We start from the raw sequence: 20,655 nt of genomic DNA on the forward strand, positions 1-20,655 counted from the left end.
GAAATGGATAATAAAATAGTTACAACTAGATTTTATAGCTGAAACAGACTGTGTGGGTGGCACCTGCTGTGTGTGTGGGGTGAACTTTTTGTGTGCAACATGGTAGGTAATGAAGCAGAGTTCTCATGGGAAATTGCAGAGCTATTCATCCCGGGCAAGGTTCACATTGGCAAGGTAGTGGCAAAAAGCCAAAGATGACAGGACTTCTGAATCCTTAATAACTGTTTTGATGATGGAGTTTTGCAGTTGTCTTGCAGGCTTGAGCAGGGCTGCCTACAGAGGATGACTGGGGAGGAAATATTCAGGGAGCATCAGACAGCTGGAGGACCCCTGAAGAGGCAATACCCTGTATTCGCATGAAAGGCATTTAAAAGAATTGTTCCTAATTCTGGCTGCAGCCACTAGGGGTACAGGGAAGGCAGGGCACAATGAAGAGCCCCTCAGCCTTTCTGCAAAGTTTACCAGGAAGAACCCATTTGCTGATCAGATCTTGCTAAACCCATCATTGGCTAAGCCTGCACCGGAGCAAGGAAAGGCCAGCCAACATAGGATGCAGCCTCCTAACAAGGTCTATGTCTTTAGTTCCACCCACCTCCTGCACAGCCAGATCTTCCCAGGGCAGCCTTGCCTTGCTAGTGTGTGGTAATAAATCCCCCAACAAACTACCCAACGTCTAATTTTACTACCTCTCTAGGCATGTGCGCTTTGAATTGTTTCAGCCAAAAATGGGCCGAATCATGGTCGATTTGGGCACAAAACAGTCCGAAATGGTCCAGAACACCAACTGATTTGTATGGCTGAAACACAGCCATCCAAATTGGCTGAAAAGCGATTTGGATGTCTCTGAAACATTTCAGCCATTAAAGTCAATGGTGCCATTGAAGTCAATGGGAATTTTCCTGTTTCTGTCTTCTCTGAGGCCTGGGAGGCTGGGGGCCTGAGTTAGGGTCTCTAAACTTGGAGTGTAGCTTCAGGACCCTCTTCTCTAAAGACCCCCCCAGGTTTCAAGAAGATTGGATCAGGGCGGTCCAATTCTAGGAGCACCCAAATTGGGTGTCCCCATCCATCCCCATTACATTCTGTGATGGGGGAAAGATTCTCTGCTTTAGTCTTAGCTCAATAAACAACCCTGCAAGGAAGGTTAGGCCGAGAGGATGTGATGGGCCCAAGATCATCCATGACACGAGTGGGAATTTGGACCTGGGCTTTCCAGATCCTAGTCTGACACTTACCACTACACAGTTTTCATTGCAAATAGCGGGGGGGGAGGGGGGAGGTTGTCTGATGATAACCTGGAAGAAGATACTCCAGTTCCCTGTGACAAGTGGAATTGTTCCTTAGATACCATGGTGTGAGGGAAGAGACTCCATGAGGCTTTAGTCCCTAGAACAGATATAAAATTTCCAGCATTGCAAAAATACACACTGCTATTGTCTTCCCTCCATGCCTTGAAGGAAAGCACTCAATAACAGTTCAGGCCTCTTAAGGGACTAGGTAAGGCCAAGAAGCGAAGGCCTCCAGCAGAACCACATGGCCTTGCATTGTTAGCCAGAAAATGTTCTTTCCTAATGTGCTGTGTTCTCATGCATTTATTGTGCCTGCAGCACCCCAGATGTGAAGCTTCTGTCCCTTTCAAATGGATGTCTCTGCCTGCACGTCCTTAACTCTGTGGAGAGCAGCCCTTTTATGATAGTTTGAATTGTGTGTGTCTAACTCCCCCCCTCCCACCCCGCCCCATGAGAACTTGAGTTTGGATAAACATTCAACAAGATCTTGTGCCAACTTTCAGCACAAGAGGTCCTTGCTGGATTAGCTTTAGGCCAATCCATTTCAGTGTGCCTGCTGACCATGCAATACTATGTCAAAAACATATATTCCTCTGCCACACACGTGTACCCCCATCCTTTCTCCAAGGAGCTCAGGAAGCTTTCATATTTATATATTTATCTTTCGATTTATACCCCTTCTCTCCCAGCGTGCTCATTTCCTCAAGAGCCAGAAATCCCAGTGACAGTGTTATTTCTGTTGATTCCCTTTGGAGGATAAAGAACACTGGAGATTTGGATGGTTATGAACCATGATGGATATCTACTCCCTCCAGTGCCAGAGGCAATATGCTTCTTTGTATCAGCTGCTGATGACTGTGGGCGGGTGGATGGTGTTGCAGTCATTCTGCTTGTGCACTTCCTATAAAGGCACCAGTGTAGCTACAGTTGAGAACAGAATGCTAGATCTGGAGGGCCTTTGGGTCTGATCCAGCATGGTTTTTCTTATGTTCTTATATTATTAGTATATCTTCTCAAAGGCCTCATGGACAATTTACTAACAGTACTAGGGATGGGCACAAACTAGTTCACAAACCTAAATTCCTCATGGATTTGGCCAGTTTGTGCCCCCCAACTGAGGTTTAAGGGAGGTACCTCCAATTAATATTTTTGGGACTTTTTGTCTGGTTGGATAAAAGATTTGGGCCATTTTAACATAGCAGCTGTGGGGTGGGGCCACCAACGTGATAGGTTTAAATGGCTGCATGCCATTTCAGCATTCTCGTTCGCTTCCCTTGGTTTGTAAGGGGGGAAGCAAGACAGAATGGCTGAAAGCAGCCATTTTGTTTGGGGGCTTTTGGTTGAGTTGGGACTGGGGGTTTAGTTCAGGAACACCGTAAACTCTGAACCGATCCAGAATTTTCCAGTTCATACCCATCCCTAATTAGTACCCCTTGATGCCCTGGCCAATCAGGGCCATTCTGAGACATTACCTAAGAAAGGAAAGATGACTGGTTTAGGACAGTGGTCCCCAACCTTTTTATCACCAGGAACCATTCAATGCTGGGGACCACTCACCGGGGACCACTCAATGCCTTTTACTGAGGCCCGGTGGGGGGGGTAGTTTACTCCTCTACTCTCAACCTCATAGCTCTCTGATCGCTATGGTAATGTTTAAACATCCCTTCAAAATAAGATACAGACACACCACAACAATGAACATAAGGAACATTTTATTTTCACTCATGAAAATATTCACTATTTTAACTCATGACAATGACAAATCAATGGGAACCCTGAGCTTGTTTCTCTGCAACGAGGTAGTTCCATCTGGGAGTGATGGGAGACAATGACACCTGAAGTGTGTTGTAAAGGGCCGGGGGGGATGAAGTAAAGGGCCGGGGGGGAGGTGAGAAGGCATCCTTCGGGGCCCACCTCCAATTAGTCGAAGGACCACATGTGGTCCGCGGCTCACAGGTTGGGGATCGCTAGTTTAGGAGACTGATAGAGATTGTTAAAATTTTGCGTTTGTGATGGTAGATTAGGAGAACGTTCTCTTTTCCATAATAATTAATTAATTAATTGTATTGCAGTAGTACATCATAACAATGTAATCAGCAGAGTCAGCAACACATAAAAGAAAATATTTACATATGATAAAAATGTATCGTCTTGTCAAATAAATTTGCGTTATACATGTATAATCTTTAATACTTAGCTGCTCTTATAATATTTGATCAGAGGCCTCCTGAGTGGAGCCAGTCTGTGTACATCCAGCCCGGCCCCCAAAAAACCTAGCGAGTGGCAGTGTGGCACAAGCAGTGCCAGTCAGCCCCTGACCGCTACCAGGAGAGGAGGTTGGTGGGGCTGGGGGAAGAAGGGAGTTCTGTGGCTCGAAAATGCACACCGAACCTTGGAGAGACTGCGGCAGGCCTTTTGGGGGCAAGGGGGGGGAGGCTGGCGGGAGGCTTGCCATGTGTGTGTGGGGAAACAGAGTTCCTGCCACTGCCCTCCCCTTGCCCTTGAAAAGGCTTGGTGGGTACTTTTAGGGCAGAGGGCAGTCATGGAGGGAACTCCATGCCTCCCATGCCCCGAAAATGCCTTCTGAGCCTTGGAGATGCTGCAGCAGGCCTTTTCAGGGCAGCGGGAAGGGCTGGCAGGAGGGCTGCCTGGTGGGGGGAAACAGGGTTCCCACCATCACTCCCTCCTGCCCCAAAAAGGCCTGCTGCAGACTCACCATGGCTCAGCAGGCGTTTTCAGGACAGGGGGCAGGCATACTCCGAAAAGGCCCGCAGAGGTTTGGACAGGCCATGGCAGGCCTTTTCGGGGGAGGGCTGGTGGGAGGCTTGCCGGGGGGGAGGGGGAAAGAAAGGGATGCTAGTACCCGTTGTATTTATAGATGCAGCGGGCTTTAGTTTAATAATAAAACAATTAATTTTTAAAAATAACCAGGTGATTCCATATTAAACAGACTGAAGTACAGAATTTAGGTACCCTAAGGGTGGTTTCTATAGAATGATCTGAAAGGAAAGGGACAGATAAAAATTGTCATATCTGCCTGGAATGAATCTTGGTTTTGCAAGGGACATGGGTATATGTATATGTCCCTGCCAGAAGAACAGAAAATAAAATGTTATATCAGGCCAAAATGAATGCATAAAGGGATTCTCCTGGGACAAATTTTTTTTGCTGTGGTTCCATGCTGCCAGATAAGTTGAGCCTGTGCTCTGTAAACATGAAGGTCCTATAACACCAGGACTCAGGGGGATATAATGAATTTGTTAGGTAATTAAATACTTTTTTGCTCAAATGGTTATATCCCGCAGTAACTATTCTGGTTTTTGGTTTTATGCTTGTTTATATTATATGCTTTCATGAAATTATTTTATATATACTTTATTTTAAATATTGAACTTTATTTTTATTTTCCTGTCTTGCTGGATGGTGAGACCTGGTTTTCTTTCTCTATATAAATCATCAGGATGACTGCTGATGTGTAGGAATGGCTGTTTGAATCAGTTCTCCTAGCATTTACTGAGGAACTCCAAGATCAGTGACCCATTACAGCCCCTTTTCAAGATCTCTTTTAGTGTGTGATAATTAAATGAGCTAAATTTCTGTTCATTTCCAGTTGATCAGGCATATATGCCTGCCAGGGAACAGCATTGGTTTTTCCATTAAGGGAAATGAGACCTTACAAAACTGATTTTTTGTTGTTGTTGTTGATGCTACTGAACCAAGAATTAGGGTTTAAGGTAGTCGTGGTTATAGGAAATTGGGACGTTGGAAAGGAATGAGTTTGCATGGTGCCACTTTTCAATGCTCCGAACCAGCTGTTGAATTCTAAATTCAAGTGCTGACAAAGTGAGACAAATTGAGTTGGGGGGGGGGGGATGAAAAGAGAGGACATCTCCTTCAGAAGAGGTTTATGGTTTGTCCACCAGTGTCTTGTTTTAGAAGTTCTTTATGGCCATCTATCCCAAGTTATAGGTTTTTATATAGTGTACAAGACACAACAAAATTTGAGTCCAATAGCACCTTTAAGACCAACAAAGATTTATTCAAGGTGTGAGCTTTTATGTGCATGCACACTTTCTTAGACAGTTACTTGACAAATGTTACCATCCTTTGGGCCTCGTAAACATCTGAATGGCAACACAACAACTGATCACAACTAAGGAACAATCCACCAAAGGGTAGGAGAACCATGAAGCTGGACTAAATAAAACCAAATTGCTTCCTGGGAATTGGGGATTTCATCTTTGGGTCTGGCTGAAGATGCTTTGTTCCTCCCAGGAAACACCTGTAATCAAGCCAGTTCCATCAGAATACCTAATATTCCTTTCCCTGTGGCCCAATGTGCATTTTTAATCAGTTGCCTTTGAACTTGCATATTTTCATTGACAAAGTCATTTCATAGCAGAAGGGATTTGGGGATGTGATTATTATGTTCACAGCTATAGTTCTGTAAATGGCAGTTATAATACAGAGAGCTTGATGCATCATCATGGTGTTGTGGTACAGCTTATTAGAGTTGCCAACCTCAAGGTGGGGCTGGAAAACTCATGCCAGTACAACTGATCTCCATGCGATAGAGATGAGTTCCCCTTTAGAAAATGGCTGCTTTGGAGGGTGGACTCTATGCCACTGTACCCTGCTTAGGTTCCTCCCCACAACACCCCCTTCCCAGATTCAATCCCCCCCCCAAATCTTCAGATATTTCCAAATCCTACTTATTCTATGCCAATACATTTTTAAGATCACTAATTGCCTCTTCCTTGGTACTTGGATAGTCTAATCTGGGACTACAGCAAGTTGGGGCAGAGATAGGACAGGACTACGCATTATTTGGGGGCACCAATGACCACTGTGACCCTTTAAATTTATGCCTAACTGAGCCAAATTGAAGTAACCAGCCATGAAGTTATAGACCTACTGGGGTAAATTAAAAACCGATATGTCTCCAAGTCATGATGGCATATACTCAAGAGTTCTTAAGGAACTCAGATGTGAGGTTGTTAATCTAGTAACCTATCTATGTATAACCTATCATTAAAATCATATGCTGTTCCAGAAGAATGGAGATTATCCAATGTTACACCAATTTTTTTTTTTAAAAGATCCAGAGTGGAAACAGGAAATTACAGGCCAGTCAGCTTGTTCCAGGCAAATTAGTAGATACTGTAATCAAAGATAGAATTGTTAGGGACATAGAAGGACAAAGGCTACAGAAGGAAAATCAGCATGGTTTCTGCAAAGGGAAGTCTTGCCTCACCAACCCTTTACAGTTCTTTGAGAAAGTGAACAAGCATGTAGACAGTGGTGACCTGGTAGACATTATATACTTGGACTTTCAAAAGGCTTTTGACAGGGTATCTCACCAAAGACTCTTCAATAAACTTACCAGTCATGGGATAAGAGGATGGGTTCTCTTATGGATTAAAAACTGGTTGTAGACTAGGGTAGGAATCAATGGACAGTTCTCACAATGGAGGAGAATAAGTAGTAGAATCGATATTGGGGCCAGTATTATTTAATTTATTGATCAGTGATCTGGAACTAGGGGTGAGTAGTGGCCAGCTTTGCAGATGACACAAAATTATCCAGGATGTTGAAAACCAAGGCTGACTGCAAAGAGCTCTGTGAGGATCTCCACAAACTGGGTGAGTGGCCAACAGTGAGGCAAATGAAGTTCAGTGTTGGTAAGTGCAAGAGGATGCACAATTGGACAATTGGACAAAAAAAAATCCCAGCTTTAAGCATAGGCTAACTTACTGAGTCTGAAAGGAAAAAAGATCTCAAGGTTGTAGTGGATAGTTCAATGAAAGTGTCAACTCAGTGTGCCTCTTTGCCCCGTTTTTGGCTGTCTAGAAGAACTGGTTGGCCACTGTGTGAGACAGGATGCTGGACAAGATGGATGATTGGTCTGGTCCAGCAGGGTTCTTCTCATGGAAACGAATAAATTAGTTGCATACAGCAACACTGTTAATTCCTTTCCTTCTATTTGGCATTTGCTGTTTACAGTTGTACCAAGAAATCATGCTTGTTCTTATGGGAACAAATTTAGCAAAGCCTTTGATTTATACACTCCACCTTCCTTCTCCTCTGATTGTGGCTCAGAAGGTGAAGACATGATTTGCAATGGATCATAATTTGTTGTTTCATTTAAAGTAGAGGAATGAAGAACTATGATTATTACCTTTGTCTACAACCCAAGATTTCAGGTGGTTTGTAGGCAAGAGAATGAATTGTAGCTTTTCATCTGTCTGAGTCTAATGAAATAACAGCAGCATGGATTGTTGCAAATTAATCCTAGGTTTTACATGAAAGGAGGGGAGTGTGTAAACCCAAGGTCTTTCCAAGATCATTGCAATTCCTTAGTGCAGCATCTGTCAGCACTTGGTGCGGGTTATTCAACACTGGACTCTTCCCTTCAGTGTTCAGATCCCCATCTAGCTGTTGGGGTCCAGTAAGCATAGATTATCGCTAGGCAACCTCCTGGTTCTTGCTTCCTTCTCGCTTATTCTCTTTCCAAAAGATAAAGGCTGCTTGGGGTCTTAACTGAAGTAACATAATCCCATAATAGTTGATAGCGCAGAATATATTCAAAGTGTCAGTTGACCAGTCTGTGTTCTTCTAAATGAGATGCAAATTGCTGAAGGTATGTCATTATGCTGATGGCATGACATTAGCATATACAAATTAGCTGCAGTCTTCTGGCTCATGATGATTTTGTGTTGTTGCTCCCAGTGGTGAAAAATCTGCTTGAGTTAACAACAATACCTTTAGTAGAAAGGCGGCAAAGGCCCATCAATAAAACTACATTCTAAGAATAGATCTTTCTCCATTTCCCCCATCGCTCCAAAGAAGAGCCTGTGCCCCACTGGAATTTCTGACATGAGACAGCATCGCTCCACAGTCCATTACTTCCCATATTTATTTCAACCTTGGCCTCCTGTATGGGCACTTAAAAAACAAGGAAGGCTGATAGGCACAGGTGCAACCCTTGCTTTGATACGTTTTAATTGATCTCTGATGTTTACTGGCCTTGTAGAAAGATATCACAGAGGAGTGCTTTAAATGTAAACAAAGAGTTGCTGTATACTCTGCTTGAACCTCGGGCTGTATGTCAGCTAGCCCAAGTACTTTAATTAGAGGAGAAACACAGTCTATAGTCTCTAGAAAGTAAGGTAATAATTTACTCCAAAGAAGGGTGTCAGGCATAGATTATAGTTGTGGGGTTCTGTTCTTGTCACCTGGCAACAAGGAAAATTTAGCTCCATTCTTCTTTCTATTAACCTTTTGCTAATGGGTAGCTTTTCTGTGGCCCATGTTAGTATGCGACATTCACTCAGTGAGCATGTGATTTCCAGTTCTTCTGAGCATTAGACAAATACACTCTATCTCCAATGATTTCTCTTGTGGAACTGACCAAATATGGAATTGAAACATCCTATCCCTGTAATCTGATGTTAGCATTGGGGGTGGGGGGTAGGGAGGCATTTTCTTCTGTTACAACTAATTTTTTTTATCTGTTTGCATGAAACTATCATAGTTTGGCGCCCATCTTAAAAATACTAGGCACAATCCAATACAGAGTTTGTGTCTGTTTTGTGATACAACACAAAACCATAGTAGGATACTGAAGCATGGGAAGGGATTAAGAAAAAACTGAGACAAGAAGGAACAAAACAGTTACTCTGTGAGCTACTCAGTGGATTACTAGAGGGTGGTGGATCTGACCAACCTTAAAATATATGCCAGGAACAGAATACAATAACCAAGAATCCAATGTTAAATGTTTTGGGAACATTGCATTTTGAACGTTCAGGATTGAAAATTTTGAAGTAGATATTTCAGGACTAGATTTTCATCTGCTGTATAGTTTAGCCGTCATCTAGTTTCTGCTTGTTATCCTATATAGTTATGGATTTTTGTGAAGGAGAAACTAAATCATCTGAACACACAAGGAGAAAACCCTTAGTTTGGGGTATAAGAATGCAGGGAAATCAAAGTGAGCATTTGCTTCTTCCAGACAGCCCTGCAAAGGGCGGAACGGGGGAGAGAAGAAAGCAAAAAGGCAGTAAAAGCAAAGTCAGATTAAGTATGTAAATGACAGCCTGACAATTTTAGTTTGAGAATAAATTCCACTGAGTTCTGTGATGCCGAGTCCTGAATGGGTTTATGATCGAGGCCTTAGTTTATCTCATTCCATAGGGAGGTTATACAGCTTGAAAGTCATTGTGGATTAAGTCCAGTGCTGTTAGATTTGTAACTAAGAACTGCATTTGTATTTCCTTTGTTAGTGCTTTAAATAAAAAAGTGAGATGGTTCAGGATGTACATTAGATTCATAAAATGGATCTGTTCTGCTTTCTGTTTGCGCTGCCTCCCAGGGACAGTATTTCTTGACACTCTCTCCCTCTGTCTTCTATAGTAGATGAGCAGTTCTCCTTTAAATATAGTCCTGGAAAACTGAGGGGGAACCAGTACAAAACCCTACTGACCAAAGAAGAACTTGAAGAGGAACAAAGGTAGGTTGACTTTCCTTTCTTTTTGGCAGAACATTTGATGACTGACATACTTTAAATTGTTTGCAGCTAGCAATCTGGCTAGTACTTTTTATTCTGTCTTCTAAGGATAGCCTCTATTTGCACCAGGTATTTTCCTGGGAATTAAAGTGCAGGTAAGCCCTATACGATGTCCCCCAGCATGAGGAGCATCATTGCCCAATTCCTTGGAGGCTTTAGCCTCCCATTGCAAAGCAGGGTTGTGAAGATACCTCCAAGTAAAAATGTGTTGAGTATCTCACAATAGTAACATTAAAAAAAAATACTTATTACATTCTTGTATCAGCAGACACTATCAGACAAGCTCACACACACAGACACACACAGCCTATCTTTGAAAAATCAGGGTAGATTATAGTATAATAAAATACATAAATTTTATAAATACAAAGTAACTTTAAAACATTTAAAAATCTGTAAAATATTAGAGCCAGTTTGGTGTAGAGAGCCAGTTTGGTGTAGTGGTTAGGAGTGCGAACTTCTAAGCTGGCATGCCAGGTTCGATTCTGCGCTCCCCCACATGCATCCAGCTGGGTGACTTTGGGCTCGCCACGGCACTGATAAAACTGTTCTGACCGGGCAGTGATATCAGGGCTCTCTCAGCCTCACCCACCCCACAGGGTGTCTGTTGTGGGGAGAGGAATGGGAAGGCGACTGTAAGCCGCTTTGAGCCTCCTTCAGGTAGGGAAAAGCGGCAGATAAGAACCAACTCTTCTTCTTTTTCTTCTTAAATATTAAAACATTAAAATTGCCCCTAATGTTTCATATGGGGCATTGGGGGGGTCATATAAAAAGTTCTCAGTGCGGTTTTAGCAGAATCAGACAGAGAGGCCAACAGTTTCTGCTGTTACTTCTTGCCTCAACCAAAATAATCTCGGCATGCCCGTTGTAGGTAAAACTCCATCCACACAGTCCAAGTCAAGGCTGGGAGTCCCAAAAGAGCACAGGAAACCAAATCCGAGGAGCCAGGCAAAAGTTGAATCCAAAATTACAAGCCAAGGTCAAGACAGGAATACTAAACAGAGCCAGTGGCACTGCAGTATGAACACAATGTTGCTGCCACACCATAGCTCTATCTCCAGCCCTTTTTAAGCCAGAGGACTTGCATACCGGTTCTGATGCTATGCAGTTGGGTTGCTTCTCAGCCTAGCTCCTGTAAGTACTCTGTGTTGGAGTGAGGCTAGCTCGACCCTTTGGCTTCATCTCCACTCCTGCAAGCTGGCACGCAGCCTTCTCCTTCGCTGCTCACAAGGCTCAGGAGGTGAGGGGGTTGCTGGGACTCCTACCCTTCTGCTCAGTTGTGGCTCTGGGTCTGAGTCTGCCTGCACTTCCTGAGCCTCTGAGCCTGGTCCTTCAGAGACTCTGGGAGGTCCAGATTCTGATCCTGCAAGTCCAGCTTTCAGGTTCCAGACTGGATCCTGCAAATACTCCCATCTCTGGTTCTGTATCCGAAGAGTGGCTAGCTGTGCCTGATTGGGCCATGACAATGACCCCAAAATATTATTAATTATTTTGTTGCAGTGTTTTAATTTGGCAAGCTACTTCAAGCTGGTCTTTGGCAAATCAGCATATAGATTATCTAAACAGATAATGCGACAGAGTTCATCCATGTTCCCTTCATGAGCTCAGATTGCCTTGATACAAAGCACAGTCAGACCAAAAAACTAACCTGTTGCTCAGGTCAAACTAGGGATGCCAGGCCTCTACCAGAATGTACAGCTTCTTTATTGAGCACTGTTAGTCTTAACAGTGGATTTGTGAACTACAGGAATGCAAACATCCTAACTTAATCCCAGTTTATGCCTAGCTTTTTTGCTGGTGATGCCCTTCTGGCTGCATAGAAAAGCAGTGGAACTGGTATTCATTGAGGCAAACCAGGATCTGAATATCTGTGAGATCAGTCCTGGCTTCACAGTGACAGTTTTGTGTTATGTTTGAGCTGAACCAGGGGCTCCCTTCACAGACAGGTTATACAAAGGGATGAAGGAGCCCTACCCCCAGGAACTGGATTTCCTGATACTGGGTTGCTCTCTGCCATAGTGTTGCATGACCTCCCCGGAAAGGGAAGAGGTCATACCCATATAAGTAAAAGAAGTTGGTTTTATACCTCCCTTTTCACTACCTGAAGAAGTCTCAAAGTGGCTTACAATTACCTTCTCTTCCCAGCAACAGATTCCTGGTGAGGTAGGTGGGGCGGAGAGCTCTGGCAGGTCACTGAGCTGACTGCATGTGGAGGAGCAGGGAATCAAACCCAACTCGCGAGATTAGAGTTCTCCGCTCTCAACCATCATGCCAAGCACTCCAGTAACACAGTAGCAGGGCAGCTTCATCTGATCTGACATCTCAGGCACTATGATTTCACTGTCATCATCTCAGTGGTTGGGCTACTTTGGTGTCCCCAGGACAGAGGGTAAAGTTTAACAGCAGTCTGGCAGGCAAGCAGAGATTAAATAGTGATATTTTTTCTAGATTGGAGCTACATTGGTATGAACCTGTTATACTTCTGTTATGAAGATATTATGATCATGGTAACCCTACAAAAAAGGAAGATGGCAGCCTTTAATTCTGTGTGTGTGTGTGTGTTGTATGCCCATCTGAAGCTCTACCAGTAAACGCTATTGAAGTAATCCTGCACAATAGAACACATTTGAAATAATGCCTGCTAATGAATAGATTAAACAGGTTTCCTCCCTGTATCCATTGTTCACTTTTGCACATTCCTGACCACTGAATTCATCCTGCTGCTTGTATTCAAGTCCTGTGCAGCAAGCACTTACTAAGGGCAGGGTGCTCCACTTTGTAAACTGTACCTCATCTTGCAGATAAGCAGCTCCTGAGAAGCAACAAGGCTAACAAAGCTCCACTTTTGGAGATTTCACAGGGTTGACTCCAAAGCAGAAATTGATTAAGAATTAAGCATCATATCGAATCAGTTGCTTAAGCTTCTGGTGCAGCTGGTTAATGATATGGTTACTGGTTAATTATATGATCCTAGACAGTGAGGCAAGTTTAGGCCAAAGTTTATCCATATTTCCCCTATAGCAGGGGTAGTCAACGTGTGGTCCTCCAGATGTTCATGGACTACAATTCCCAGGAGCCCTTGCCAGCATTTGCTGGCAGGGGCTCCTGGGAATTGTAGTCCATGAACATCTGAAGGACCACACGTTGACTACCCCTGCCCTATAGCATTAGTCATAGGCTCACAGCTGATTGTTGGAATGTTTAGTCTTCAGAGGAGGCACCACGGCTTAGTGGTCAAGCATCTGTGAGTCTCCTGCATAGTGCAGGGGGTTGGACTAGATGACCCATGAGGTCCCTTCCATCTCTATGATTCTATGATCTGCTTAGCATGCTGAAGGCCCCAGGTTCAATCCACAGCATCTCCAGTTAAAAGGGCCAGAAAGTAGGTGATGTGAAAGATGTCTGCCTTGAAGAGCTGCTGCTAGTCTGAATAGATAGAATTGACTTGATGGACCAAAAGGCCTGAGTCAGTATAAAGCAGCTTCATGTGTTCATGTGCACCTGCCACATACAGCGCTGTATATTTCTTAACTGTGTAGTGGAGATAGGCAGGCAGACACTAGCAACTTGAAACTTCCACCATAGAAGAAGACACTGAACCATGCCCTCCCAGCTTTGGAAGGCATGAAGCTCAATCCTAAGCATGTTTACTCAGTAGGTCTCATTGCCCACATGGCGTGAATGACATCTGCTACTACTGAATTAGGTGTGATTAGGATGATAGATGCGGAGATTGACCAGCATACATCCATGTAGGTGGGGTTATCGTTTTCATATAATGATGTAATTCTTGTGACCCTGCCCTACTTGGTAGCATTTACAAGCATTCACATCAAGAAATTGACTCAAAAAAACAGGATATGGTCAAGGGGCTTCCTTGTCTTGCTAATGTCTTGGTGATTCCCTCCTGAGTTTCTGCTTTGAGATGTGGAAGCTTTGCTTCTTCCTCCCTTTTTGTGCACAGTCTGATCTGAGTTGTGTTGAAATGTGCTTATGAATGGAGACTGGAGGCTAGAATCATGACTAGCTCTGAATCATAACTCAGGGAGCTTAAATATGTTACTTGTAGCTCCTTAAATCATGAGCCTGGTTAGAAAATTCTGCTTAAATAATGATAATAGAAAGAATAATATAGCATGGATTTAATAATTTCACAGCAGATACTGTGGTTTTCAGTTTCACTTTTAAGTTGTGCCCCTGTAATAATGAGATTTAAAATAGGAATATTTTAAATAGCACTATTTTGCTGGAGCCTAGATCAGAATTCTGCTGGGGTTTTTTCAGAACCTCAGTGGTTTTGAATATAACTTTGTAATAAGAGTGGGGAAATGAGTTGACTTAAAGTTATTTTAGTTGAATCAAGTCACAGTCGTTAAATGTTTTTCTGATTTTTGGCAAACAAAATCACCATAGGAAAATAAAGTAGCTCACTGGGCAATCCATCTATGAAAAAATAACTGGAGCTGGGATATTCTGACTCACTGAATTCAAGAGGAATTCCTTTAAATATAAATACTTTGGTGGTTGTGGATACCAGTTACTCACAGCAGAGGATGGGACTTTTGTATCTGAAATTATTGTGTAGGAAATGGAAGGTCAACAGGTACAGCTTTTCTCATCCAAGCTTTACCACTGACATGACAAGAACATATGTCAACAGTTCTTCCTACACAATTAGGAAGAACTGTCCTTTTTGGGCCATGCAGTACCTGAATCTGATGGCAATGGCTGAGCAAACAAATAAAAAAATATACACATGTGAGCTGGTTGGTAGACTTATGGCATTGTTTGTCAAGGAAGTGTTAAAAAACCAACAATGCAAAATAGTTGAGCTCTTCTAAACGTAATGGTCTTAGAAGGATATAATTATGCTTAGGATTGCATTGTATTATGGTTCTATACATTATGTTTTTATTGCACCCATCAGAAGTTCAGAGTAGCACCTGTCCATCAAGAAGCTCCTTCTCACGCCTAGGCAAACTACATGATAGAATTTGAAAGGTCCAAGGTGGGCTTTGTGATAGAATTAGATTGCTAAACCAGGATTTCCCCAATTCTAGTTTTAGTCTGTAACCACTACACAGCACTCGCTCTGAAGAAATACACAAAGGAGCGAGATAAAACAACAACAATTTCAAAACAACAAGATGATGTTCACCTGAAAGGTGATGCATTGTGGTCAGAAGACAGATTTCTAGGAAGAGAAAAGGATGCCACTTTGATAGAGAGATAAGAGAAGTAAAATTCTTACCCTGAGAAATGGTCCTAGACCTCATTAACAGAAGCCTTGATTCACTGCTGGTTTACTTTAGGATAGGAATTTATTTGCTCTTCTCAAGGCAATCAAAAAGGAATTGTACATACAGGAAGTCTCCAATTGAGCCTAATCAGGACTCTGGAGGAGATTATTTGAAAAATACCTGGAAGTTCCTAAACTAAATATGCTGACTATATATCTCCCCCAATGCTCCTGTAGGATATAATTCACATGCATATTGAATCATGCACACTACAGATCTTGCATATTCCAACACCCTTTCTCAAGTTCTAGTGTGCAAAGTCTTTCAAATTTCTTCCATAGGGTTTTCTGAGATTTTTCTTAGAAAACCTATCTGCATTCTGCTGCTTCAGTTTCTTCTACAGTCTTCTTCCACTTTTCTGCTTGGTTGTTGGGCATCTTTTCTATGTCTTCCCATGTGTAAGTTTCTGCCACAGACTCTGGTTTAATTAGATAGGAGAGTCTTCTCTTTGGTACTCCCTTTTTGGTTCTTGTTTTACTGGTGTTTCATCTACTAAGCCCATGGTACTCAGTTGCACTGCTTCTGAATATTATATTCGGATTTCTTCCATTGATGCGATCCTTTGGTGTTCATTTTTTCTGTGTAATTTTTGTTTTTTATCAACATAGACCCAAACACTTGGTTCGGGTCTGTACCATAGTTTGTATTGTGCCTTTCTGCTACCTTTGGTGAGTAAACTGTAGGTAGGCAATAGTATTAATTGCTTCTTCCCAATATTTTTCAGATAGCTATGCTTCTAGGACCATGCATCTGAACATCTCAGGGAATGATTCTTCCTTTCTGCGATGTCATTCTGTTCTGGAGTGTATGGAATACTGAACTGATGTTATTTTCCTTCATTAACTAAGCAGTACTTCATATAATGACTCAAATATTCTCCTCCATTGTCTGTGCTAATGGCCAATGGATTTCTCTGGAGCCTGTTGCTTACCATTGTAACATATGCTTTGAACATATCCCATACTTGGCTTTTCTCCTTGATTACGTATGTGACTATATACCTTGAGAAATAGTCAATAAAGGTTAGACTATTTGCTTCAACTCTATTATTGCAGTTCTCAAACTGTTTGTTTGTCTCTTTAAACTGGTTTATTAGTTCAGTGAGAGACAGTTTGCATTTTGCTTCAGTTTGGAACATAGCATCTTCATAAATTTGTGGCAAACTAATTAAAAGCAGCACATCCAAATCCTGCCCTGGAATCTTTTTGCCGAGCAATTCTGAGCTGTTCAGTTACATTAAGCATTTGTTCTAAATGATTGTGCAAATTGCCATCCTCTGACATTCTAATGCTAAATATTATCTTTTGTACATAGAGCTAGCTTTTCAGAAAAAATTACCATAAAGCCCACCAGACTGCTTTTGATGTCTACCCTTGAATGACCCTCAAAACATCCCTGTTGATAAAACCTTTGATCAGGGCTCCTATTGCTCTCCCATTTTCAGAATCTCAGGTCTTTAGTTTGACTTTAGTTGAGGTTCTCTAATGCCATGCCACAGTCCCATCTCTAGCAGGTGACTTTTGATTCTCTTCTCCTAAATTAGGTAGTTGCCTTTGATAAACCTATCAAGTAGATAATTATGCTGAACACTGCAGGAAACTGCCATCTTTCATTTCTTCTTCCTTTTGTCTTATCTACCTTTTATTTCACAATCTGAATGGTCATGCTAGGTCCAGAACACTGTTGGCAGAGTTTAAATATACAAGGGAGGAGCAGAATACTGGCTTCTTAAAAGAATAAATTAGTTTTATTGAGAAGAGAAGTTACTATGTAAAGAAGAGAGATCATTCTGACAGTCTAACTGATCAAGTGTTCTTCTGAAGGCAATCAGGGATGCAGTGTACTCAAAGGAGCAGGGAGTCTTCAATTGAGGCTGTTGGGACACAAGAAGAGATTATTTGAAAAATACTAGAAAGTTCCTAATCTAAATATGCTAACTGCACATCTTCTCCGCTGTTCCTGCAGGATATTCTTCATAATGCTGTTGAATCATACACTCTACAAATATTGCATATTCCAAAACTTATTACCTATTCTAGGTAACATTTTATACCAACTGTAGCTTCTAGAGCCTGTTGATGCGGGTGAAGGAGGAGAGTGCCAAAGTTGGCTTGAAACTCAACATCAAGAAAACAAAGATCATGGCATCCGGCCCTCTCAATTCCTGGCAAATAGAAGGGGAAGAAATGGAGATAGTGACAGATTTTATTTTCCTGGGCTCCAAGATCACTGCAGATGGGGACTGCAGCAAAGAAATTAAAAGACGCTTGCTCCTGGGGAGGAAAGCTATGGCAAATCTAGACAGCATCCTAAAAAGCAGAGACATCACCCTGCCAACAAAAGTGCGTTTAGTCAAGGCTATGGTATTCCCAGTTGCAATGTATGGCTGCGAAAGCTGGACCATAAGGAAGGCCGAGCGTCAAAGAATTGAGGCTTTTGAACTCTGGTGCTGGAGAAGACTCTTGCGAGTCCCTTGGACTGCAAGGCGAACAAACCAGTCAGTCCTAGAGGAGATCAGCCCTGACTGCTCTTTAGAAGGCCAGATCCTGAAGATGAAACTCAAATATTTTGGCCACCTCATGAGAAGGAAGGACTCCCTGGAGAAGAGCCTAATGCTGGGAGAGATCGAGGGCAAAAGAAGAAGGGAACGACAGAGAATGAGGTGGATGGATGGAGTCACTGAAGCAGTAGGTGCAAACTTAAATGGACTCCGGGGAATGGTAGAGGACAGGAAGGCCTGGAGGATCATTGTCCATGGGGTCGCGATGGGTCGGACACGACTTCGCACGTAACAACAACAGCTTCTAGAGAGCCCTACATGGAACCCATTGCAGTAATCTAATCTAGATATTACCAGAGCATGTGCCACAAACCCTTTCCTACCCAATAATGGCTTCAGATGGCACACCAGCTACAGCTAATGAAAGGTACCCTGGCGATCTCTGCCACATGTTTATCCAACAAGAGACCTGGGTGTAACAGTACTTCCAAGCTTTGAACCTGCTTCTTTAGAAGGAATCTCAGTTCTTGGGTCAAGCCTTCCCCTTCTATTAACACCTTCATTTTGTCAGGATTGAGTTTCAGTTTGTTAGCTCCCATGTATCCCCAAGTTGCCTCTTGACACTGGTTCATATTTTCCTCAACCTCCCTGAGATCTGCTAGAAGCACAAGATAGAACTGAGTGTCCTTTGGCTTCATGTTGATGTTGAAAACATAGGGAACAACATGGAACCCTGTTGGACCCAGAAGGTCAAAGTCCAAGGGTGGAGTCACAGTCCCACAGCACCACACTCAGAAAACTACCCTTGAGGTTGGATCGAAACCACTATCAGTCCCAGCCCTGAAGGTGGTCAAGATGGTATCAAAGGTTGCATTGAAGGTCCAGGAGAATTAGCCCAGTTGCACTTCTCTATCCATCTCCTTACACAAGTTTGTTCTGATCAAATAAACATTTTCAGCTTGCTGTGGGTAGCAGCCTATCTTTCTAAGGGAGAGTTTTCAATTTACCTGGGTGGTATCTAAATGAAACCACCAAAACAAAAATAAAAGCACAAACATATTGCCTCTAGTTGCTCTCTTGGACTGAGCCCTGAGCAGTGACACTCATTTTGGTATCAGTGCTGCTATAAGGATATGTTGCACCTCATTCTTAAATGTGCTTAGAAGTTAAACTTTTAAAGTAGCTTCAGACAAGAGTGAAGCCAGTAGCATTCCTGTATTTATGTATATCATTGTGTACTAGATATTTGCTCATTTCCAGTTATCAGGAGAGGAGTTTCTTTCTAATGGTAATTTCTAATGGATCTATGAAGATCTGACATACTGGGCTCCTGCTGTTACTAATGCACAGGTTAGTTAACAATGGTTAGTTCATTTCTGTCTGATGCATCAGCATGGCCCATTATGCACGGCCGCCGAAACGGCGATTTCGGGTCACATGGAAAACGCGGAGGGGGAAGACGCGACGCATACCGGTTATACACGGGGCGGGGCGCGACGGCGGCAAAACCCAGAGTAACCGATTATGCACGCGCCGATCCGGGCGCCGCTTCTGGTTGCGCCCCGCTCACCCGGAAGCTGCGCTTTCTTCCGCGTTTCACTGACGCGGCTTTTTCGGCGGCATGCACCGAAGCTGCAGCCGGTTGCAGCCGGCTCCGTGCGTTATCCGTGATTTTAGTCGCCGCCATTCCACCCCGAATGTGCGCTAAAACCCCCGTGCATAATGGGTCCAAGTAAAAGAGGCTCTAGATTACTATTCCCTTTGTATCTTGAGTTTTGTAAACTGTTGCATTGATCTAACAGTTCTCAGACTGTTTTAGCTTTGGTAACAAATGTAAAATTTTATTTTATATCTCCCTGTTGGAAGCTCACATAATTGCCTGCTAATGAGAACCTATAGTTCCTTCTGAGACATTCCTTGTCCAGGTGTCCCAAAGGGGGGAAATGCTGCTTGCTGCTAGACTTCTAGGAATTATATTTGGCAACACATATATTTGACAGTTTCACCCTGCTGCTCTGTAAGAGCCATGCACAACATACAGTCTTGTGCCAAAACGTTGGAAACCAGTTATGAATAGGCACACTTATTGGGTGCTTGCTAAAGCGGCCAATGGAGGAGGAATGCCTGACTGCAGAGTCAGGGGGTGTGGTGTTATCCCTGAGTGCTTGGAAAGTGACTGAACAAGCTGCATCGATTCCAGGAGGACCCACATGTTGTGCCAAGCCTTCTCTATAGTCCTGCCCATTCATTGTGTAGATGCTAATGGAAAATAAAGGTTAGCAGACGGCTGTAAAAATAACTACATGACGTTCTCTGGCCTCCATTAGGGAGGTCTTTGAAGGAGATTGTGACAGTTCTTTTAACCTTCCAGTCAACAGAAATGCAATTAATTCTAAGTGACAGCTTTTTCATAGAGGATGAATGTATACTCTGACACTCCTTCTAGACTGTAATGCCACTGTGGTTATAAGTAGAGGCTTAGTTCATGGTTAACAACATTTCCAGCACCAAGTGTTACCTGCCAGGTCTCACCTAGAAGACTGACGGACTGCTTGCTGTCTCTGTGCAAAACTCCCCCCCCCCCCCCAGCCTCCTCCTGCACTAATGAGCAGATTGTTGCATTTCTTCTAACCGGTTCTCTGTTTCTTGTCCATGTACCATGTTTTTCTCTGTGTGTTTCGTTTTTCCAAGCTGTGGCTTTCTTCTGTTTTCTTTTTTTTTCCCCTCCCTGCCCCCAAGTGCTGGCTGTGGCATCAGCAATTTTTCATTTCAGGCTTCTCCATCCTCTTTTCTAGCTGGTTTGTTGGGGCAGGGCTGCCCTCAGGTAAGGAGCTATATTGGATCAGTTGAAGGAAGCCGTGCCACCTCTCTGGTTTACAGCCCGACACACAACCACACACACACACACATACGCACCTCTCTTTTTTCTTCTTTTGCTGCCAGGCACTGCCTGATAATGCTGCTGTTGTGATGTGACCCAGGTTTGCTGCGTTTATGTTG

At 43.1% G+C, this 20,655-nt stretch overlaps 1 protein-coding gene across 1 annotated transcript in view; it reads left to right on the forward strand.

Moving 5' to 3' along the window:
- MXRA7 (matrix remodeling associated 7) overlaps positions 1–20,655 on the forward strand; it is a 90,354-nt gene that overhangs the window by 44,602 nt on the left and 25,097 nt on the right. The window contains exon 3 of the mRNA XM_077327679.1: positions 9,702–9,798. Within this exon, the coding sequence (XP_077183794.1) occupies positions 9,702–9,798 (97 nt within the window). The remainder of the gene's footprint in view (positions 1–9,701; positions 9,799–20,655) is intronic.

Source organism: Paroedura picta, chromosome 3, assembly GCF_049243985.1.
Source record: "Paroedura picta isolate Pp20150507F chromosome 3, Ppicta_v3.0, whole genome shotgun sequence".
Taxonomy (NCBI): Eukaryota; Metazoa; Chordata; class Lepidosauria; order Squamata; family Gekkonidae; genus Paroedura; species Paroedura picta.